This window comes from Elephantulus edwardii, unplaced genomic scaffold (genome assembly GCF_000299155.1).
Source record: "Elephantulus edwardii isolate Elephantulus edwardi_28Jun2011 unplaced genomic scaffold, EleEdw1.0 scaffold00047, whole genome shotgun sequence".
Taxonomy (NCBI): Eukaryota; Metazoa; Chordata; class Mammalia; order Macroscelidea; family Macroscelididae; genus Elephantulus; species Elephantulus edwardii.
Genome location: NW_006399797.1, coordinates 11,427,210 through 11,435,084, shown reverse-complemented (window position 1 = coordinate 11,435,084; position 7,875 = coordinate 11,427,210). Strand labels below are relative to the sequence as shown.

General features: G+C 43.6%; 1 protein-coding gene across 1 annotated transcript in view; it reads left to right on the top strand.

The window, feature by feature from the left end:
• GRIP1 (glutamate receptor interacting protein 1) overlaps positions 1-7,498 on the top strand; it is a 271,569-nt gene extending 264,071 nt beyond the window's left edge. Inside the window, exons 21-22 of the mRNA XM_006886100.1 lie at positions 5,840-5,986; positions 7,268-7,498. Of these exons, the coding sequence (XP_006886162.1) occupies positions 5,840-5,986; positions 7,268-7,498 (378 nt within the window). The remainder of the gene's footprint in view (positions 1-5,839; positions 5,987-7,267) is intronic.
• The last annotated feature ends 377 nt before the right edge of the window (positions 7,499-7,875 follow it).

The following is a 7,875-nucleotide window of genomic DNA, read 5'->3' as shown; positions in this document are numbered from 1 at the left end:
TGTTCTGGGATTCCCATTCTTCTCAGAGTCAGCCACAGTTTGTTATGATCCACACAGTCAAATGCCTTTGCATAATCAATGAAACACGGATAGAAATTCTTCAGATATTCCCTGCTTTCAGCTAAGATCCATCTAACATATCAGCTACAACATCCCTAGTACCACGACCCCTTCTAAACCCAGCCTGGACTTCTGGCTGTTCTCTGCTGATATGCTGTTCCAGTCGTTTTTGGATAATCTTCAGTAGAATCTTGCTTGGATGTGAAATCAATGATATCGTTCTATAGTTTCCACACTCTGTTGGGTCACCCTTCTTTATCGTCTATAGAACGATATCTTACCACTGGGCTACCAGAATTTCCTTACCAAATGAAATTACAGCCACAGAAAGAGAGTTTAGCACTTACAGTGCATCTTTTTGGATGCTAGAGTTCAATCCATAACAGGGAGTCAGGAGTACAAGAGTTCTCCTCACTTGGGGTGCAGTTTCTTTCCCTAGGACATCTGTATGTATGTACATGTAGGGGCTGGGAGGTTTTCAACTATGTTATTGTTTTAACACACACTTAATTACATATGTACTGGTATTCATGCATGCATATACATGAGCATATGTGCTACACATTCCCCTTATTTGGAAATGTGGAGCTTATGATTTTATATTTGTATAAATGAGTAGCAGTTAAATGATCCTCTTAGAGAAAGAAGGTCAATTCCTTCAAATTAATAAATCATATATATGCCACCTCATTTAGAATTTTACTCATGTTGCAGGATTGTGAGGATAAAATCAGATACTGCACAGAACGATAAACTCACAATGGCTGTGCTTTACAATGTTTGATCTGTGTATTTTTCACCGTTATATATCCAGTTCCTACAACTGGGCCTCAGACATAATCTGCGCTCGGATGTGTCTCTACAGATGCGCACATTCTCACGCACGTTGGTGAAATGCACTTAGGAAGAATGGCATGTACACAAACACTTACTTTGCTTCCTTTCCACACATGCCATGGCCCCTGCACTGTGTGAAGTGCACACACATCAGTTTGTGGATGGGCCGGAGAGTCTGCATTTTAATATGTAGGTGCTTCTAGTGGGAATGGCATTTTCAGTGACAAGGGCATTAAAGCACTTCCCCTGCTCCCAGTGCCAAGTTGCTACCCAGTTCTGACCCTTTTCTTTCTGGTAACCCTTTTTATTTATGAGAAATATGGAGACATGGAAATCATGTTATTGTGGGCTCCTTAGTCAGAACCGACCCATAGCTGACCCTCCAGCAGGATTTCAGAGGCAGTAAACCCCACAGGGGCTTCATCTGACATACTTTGGACATGTTGTAAGGAGGGACAGGTCCTTGGAGAGGGACATCATGCTGGGTAGAGTGGAGGGACAGCACAGGAGGAGAAGGCCCTCTATGAGGTAGATTGATTCAGTGACTGGGGTAATCGGGATGGGAATGTCAGAGACAGTGTGATTGGCACAGGATAGAGCAGGGTTTAGGGCTGTTGTACATAGGGTCGCTATGAGTTGCAAACGACTCGACGGCACATAACAACAACAACAACAACAAACCCCACGGGAGGAGAGTGCCCACCCTTCTCCTGTGGGGCAGCTGGTGGAGTCAAAGCTCATGCCTTTGGGATTGCAGCGCAGCTTCATTAAGAGTTAAGATGCCCTCAGGCAAAGCTGGTGGCACAGTGGTTAAGTGCTTTGGCTGCTGATCAAAAGATACAACAGTCAGAAAGATGTACAAATCTGCATCTGTCGTTGTTATGTGCCATAGTCGCCTATGACTCATAATGAACCTGTGTACAAGAGCCCTAAACCCTGTTCTGTCCTGTGCCAACCTTATTGTCTGCGACACACTTACCCCTTTACCCCAGTCACTGAATCAGTCCATCTCATTGAGGGTCTTCCTCTCCTGCTCTGTCCCTCCACTCTCCCAAGCATGACTTCCCTCTCCAAGGACTGGTCCCTCCTTGAAACATGTCCCAAGTATGTCAGATAAAACATCAGAATCCTTGCCTCCAAGGAGCAGCCTGGTCTCACCCTCTCTAGGACGAACCTGTTATATAGTTTAAATGAAGGCCCTATACCATCAAATCACATCCAACTCATAGCGACTCTGTAAGATAGAGGAGGCCTGCCCATAGGGTTTCTAGAGCAGCAAAGTTTAATGGAAGCAAATTACCTCATCTTTCACCCACAGGGCAATTGGTGGGTTCAAACTACCAACCTTCTACTGGTTGGCTGTTTTCAGAGATCTTACAGTGTGGGGTAGAAGGAATCTTATCACTAGTGAAATAAAGTGATAGTCAGTAGAGTATAATTGCACAGTAACTGGAGTAATGGGATTGAGTGTATCAGAGATAGTGGGATTGGCTCAGGATAGAGCAGAGGTCATAGCTATTGTACATAGGGTTGCTGTGAGTTGCAAGGAACTGTATGGGCACATAACAACAATGGAGTATAATGGTTAAATGCTTGCTGTTAGTAGCCAGTGCAATATTGCCCCATTATTTATTACTATTTTGATCTCAGGGAAGTTATTTAACCTCTGTAAAAACTCAATTTCCTCACCTTTAATATGGCAGTAACCAGGAGGACTGCTTGGTATGTGATATTGACCCAACCAATCTGATATTTCAGGTCCCTACCCATACATTAAAAACCCACAAACTGACCACTTTTATATTCCCTTAATAGACCATACTTCTCTGAAGTAAAATAGCTGGGTGTAACAAAATAAGTGTGCGATAAAAGTTTTAATCTTCAATTTTGACCTTTATAGCACTGACTTTTTTACCATTATAGGAATGTATTTATGTACTGGTTGTATGGAGGGGAAAATCAATAAAGACCGGGAAAAAAATAGAGTCAGAAGAATGAGCAAGACTTATCATTTGAAGCAACTGGCTGCTTGATGGAGGAGGGCCTTTAGTAAAAACCTTGATTTTTTTTAAAAAAGTGTGCATCTCAAGATATCGTTGTTTTATTGGTGTAGTTGGAACTAACCGATAGCCGGACCCTCCAGTGGGTTTTCAGAGAGAGTAAATCACACAGGAGGAGATTGCCCATCTTTCTTCCACAGAGCAACTGGTGGATTCAAAGTGCCTGCCTTTGGGATTGCAGTGCAGTTTCTTGCCAGTAGGCCACCAGAGCTCCCTCGTGGCATTAGATGAATGTACAGTCATAGGACAGCACCTAGCACTGTGAGCGCTACTAAATGTTAGGTGTGGTGATGTTCACCTCTGAGAGTAGACTTTTACTCTCTCGTTCACTGCTCTTTGCAAGCAATCAAGCTTGGGACAATGTAGGGACTCAGTGAACATTTAATACATGTTTGCATTATTTAGCCTCAGACAAACTCTTAAGTCATGAATGGGACTGGGGATTCTTTTGACTCGTGACAACCCTCCACCAGGTTTCCAAGGCTTTAAATCTTGACCAGAAGACTCTACCCATTTTTCTCCCACTGAGAACCTGGATTCAAACCACTGATCTTCTGATTAACAGTCCAGCACATTGCACACCATGCCACCAAGGGCTTTTTGGAAATGTCATTAATTGTTGTTATGTGCTGTCAAATTGGAATCAGCTCATACACAGCTGACCCTAGAGGATTTTCAGAGGCTGTAACTCTCAAGAGAAGAGATTGCTCATTTTTCTCCCAAAGAGCCACTGTTAGATTTGAAATGCTTGCTCTTGGGACTGGCAGCACAACTTTTTACCACTAGGTCACCAGACTTCCCTGTAAACAAACCAGCTGAGGCCCATAGCACAGGTGCCTTTGAGTGCGATACCAAACCGGGCACTTGTATTAAGGGAGCTTTTCAAGCCAGGCTCCAGAGAAAAGTGTTACAGGAACACTCTCAAGCCTTTTATTATTTTTAGTGAATATTTACAAAGAAAACTGGTTTTTCATGCAACTGTTAAAAATTCATTTATAACATTAATTACTTGAATTATTAATTAATTGAAGCTGCACTGCAATCCCGAAGGCACACAATTCGAATCCACCAGCTGCTCCATGCAAGAAGGATGGGCAGTCTCCTCCCGTGTAATTAACTGCCTCTGAAAACTTACCGAAGGGTCAGCTATGGCTGGGTTCTGGCTTGATGGTACACAAAAGCAACAACAACAACAAAAATAGCTATTTCTGTATAGTTTTGATTGAAATATCATAGCAAATAAAATTATTGACTTCACTGTTCCTTGATCAAAGGAAAAGAGTATGCTGAACACTGCACACAGAATACAAGTCCTTAGGGTGATCCAAATGGTTAGCGTGCTCTGCTGCTGATTGTAACGTTGGCTGTTCAAGTCCACCTGTGACTCAGAAGAAAGGCTTCTCAATCTACTTTTAAAAAAAATCAGCCACTAAATTGTCAATCTCATCTGACACACAGGAGTTGATAGGTCAGTGTCTGGTGCTTAGCACAGTGATCAGGTGGGAGGTGGGCTAGATAGTATGGCCCTATGTCCCCTTTTCCTTTGTCATCACTGATATCTCAGCAACTGTAAATGGCTCTTATTCCTTCCTGCTTTTGCATTGGGAAAGTCTGCAGTTAGGGATTTCTCCAAATTATTGAGGAGTGATAAGGTCAGTTTGAGGACTGAATCTGTCTGATTCAGACCATGGTCTTTCCCTTCATTTGCTATGCCTCTGAGAGCTAGACAATGAAGAAAGATGACAGGAGAATTGATGCCTTTGACCTCTGATGTTGGGGAGGAGTACTGAACATCCCACGGAAGGCCAAAAGAACAACAAATATGTCTTAGAGAAAGTGCAGTCAGAGTGCTCCTTGTAGGAAAAGATGATAAAGCTTCACCTCACATACTTCAGGCATGTTGCCAGGAGGAGCTGTTCCTTGGAGAGGGACCTGGTGGTCAGAAAGGCAGAGGGTCAGCAAAGGAGAGGAAGATCTTCAAACAGGTGGATTGACACAGTAACTGCCACAGTGTCTCTAGTGTTCCAGGAAGTGTAAGGATGGCACACGACAGCACAAGCTTCAGATCTATTGTTCATAGGGTCACTATGAGTTGTACTTGACTCAATGGCACCGAACAGAAACTTACCTGTGGTTAAGTGCTCAGCTGCTAACTTAATGGTTAGTGGCTGGAAACAACCACCGCCACTCCATGGGAGAATAGGAGAAAATACCTGACCATCTGCTTCTTTTACATACTTTGGAAACCCTAGGGAGTAATTTTATTCTGTCCTATGGTTTGCTTTGAGTTGGAACCAGCTAGACAGCAATAGATTTTGGAGTTGAACTTCTCATAACACCTAAGTGTTGATGCTCCAGGAAAATAATACAAGTCAGCCTGCCCTGGGGAAAGCCTTCTCTCTGTTAGCCTAACACCTTGTAACTGAGATAATTAAATGAAGCCCAAAACGCCCTAGTTTTCTTCTTCCTGCTCCTTCAGTTCTGGGTGGCACTTTGCACAGTACATAGATGCTGTTGGAGTGGGGTAAGCAGCAGGGAAGTGGGGAGAAGTCTTAACACTTACATTCAAACTCAGGCTCACTGCCCACAAGTAGGAACTGGCTCGTAGCAAACCCTTCAGCAAGTTTTCAAGGCTGGAGATCCCACAGGAAAAGACTGCCCATCCTTCTCCCAAAGAGCTGCTGGTGGATTCAAACCATCAGAGAGGCACGACCTCAGAGTCAGCAGTGCAGCCTCCTGTGAACACCGCTACCCGAGCTCCCTGCGCTTACACTGGTCACCCGTTATGTTGTTGAAAATAGTTTGAAATGATTGTTCACCAGGCTGTTTGACGAGCACACCTCCAGTCTAAATGAATTTTCCCCTCACACGTTCTTTTTCAGGTGACCTTGTACAAGGACTCTGACATAGAGGATTTTGGGTTCAGTGTAGCAGATGGTTTGCTGGAGAAAGGAGTGTATGTCAAAAATATTCGCCCAGCTGGACCAGGAGACCTTGGTGGCTTAAAGCCTTATGACAGGCTCTTACAGGTAAGACCTCAGGTGGGGTTGGATTCTCTCAAACTAATTCAGACCTAAGAATATCAGATTAACTAAAATGTACTTTAGGGAGACCTCAGATGGGATGATTGATACAGCAAGTGGGGCAGTGGTGGCCGGTGTGTCAGAGTTAGTGAGACTGGCTCCCAACAGGGCAGGATTCAGAGCTGCTGTACATAGGGGCACTGTACAGGTGATTCAATGGCACATAACAACAACAACAACTTTCTAGGGCACTTTACTCTTTGTTCCTTCAAATCTTGCCATCAAGACTATGGAATTCATAGAAGTAAAATAGCTGAATAAAGACTTCAACGCTAGGACATTTTATCACAGCCCAATACATTTTCTCAAATTTTAACCCTGTGAGTTTATTTTTTTTAATTTTTTAAATTATTATTTTCTCTGTGCGTGTACCGTCAAATTGGATCTGACTGGTACAGGAGGAAATGGCCCCTCCTTCTCCGGCAAAGCATCTGGTGGATTCGAACCACATATATCTGGGATTGCAGTGCAGCTTCTTGCCACTAGGCCATCAGAGCTCCCCGTGAGTTTAGTTTTATGGCACAGAGTTCAAAGTCATCTTTCTCAGTCTAATGCTTGATTGTGAGGATGATACAGGACAGGACAAGGTTCAGATCTGTTGTTCATAGGGTTGCCAAGAGTCATAGTCAACTTGAGGGCACCTAAGAACAGCAGCTTGGGAGCTCTGGTGGCCTGGTGGTAAGAAGCTGCACTGCAATTCCAATGGCACACAGTTCAAATCCCCTTGCTGCTCCACAGGAGAAGGATGGATATTCTCCTCCTGGACAGTTTATGCCTCAGAAAACCTGTGGGAGGCTCAACTATGAGTCCATTCCGACTTGATGGTACTCAGCAACAATGCTTATTTCTAGGGTCCCACCCAAACATGGGCGTCATCACCGATTATTGTGTGGTAGTAGTATAAGTATTATCCTTTTTTTACTTGAAGCCTCCATCCTCCATGCTAGGCCTTCCCTGCATAACTTACAAGACCCGTGTCGCTTGCCTTCTTCCCTTTCAGCATCTCTCTCTCACTTCTCCATTTATTCTCCCTCTACAGCTCCTCCAATCTGGAAGGGGCACCTCACCTACTCTTGAAGCAAAGCGGGTGGGCCCTGGTCGTAGAATAGTGAACCAATGACTGTCGTAATATGGTCCGAGATGGACCTTTAGCCTGTGTGTCACTGTGGGTTCTGTGGATTATTTTAAGGTTACAGAGTCTCAGAATGGCTCTTCTTCACCTTACAGGTTAATCATGTCCGCACAAGAGATTTTGACTGCTGCCTCGTTGTGCCCCTCATCGCGGAATCTGGCAACAAGCTGGATCTGGTTATTAGTAGAAACCCGCTGGCTTCACAGAAGTCTATAAACCAACAGACTCTACCGGGAGGAGAGTGGAGTGAACAGAACAGTGCTTACTTCCACCAGTCTGGCCACAGTGGTAATCTGGAGACACGAGAACCCACTAATACATTATAGCAACGCTTTTTCTACAACAGGACAAAAGACGTTCTATACATGGTGCTAAAAATCCCTTTAAGATTTCTGTGACCTTTGAAGCACAGATAATCACGTGGCATTAACCGCAAGCACAGGGGTCTTTTAAATCTCTCTCATGGCTCATGTTCACTTCTCTTTTCAAATTGAAGAGATTCTTTCGGTTTGTTTCTTTTTTCCTTTTTTTTTTTTTTTTTTTTTTGGTGACCACTACGGTATATGGTAGAAAAGAGAAAATATAGGTTATCGGCTGCTCTTCCCCACAAATTAACACCTGAGGAAATTTTTTACACATTCATCTTCCTGTCACTTTTTAAAAGGCAAAAAAATGTCTGTTTGAAAATACCCTCTATGGTTAT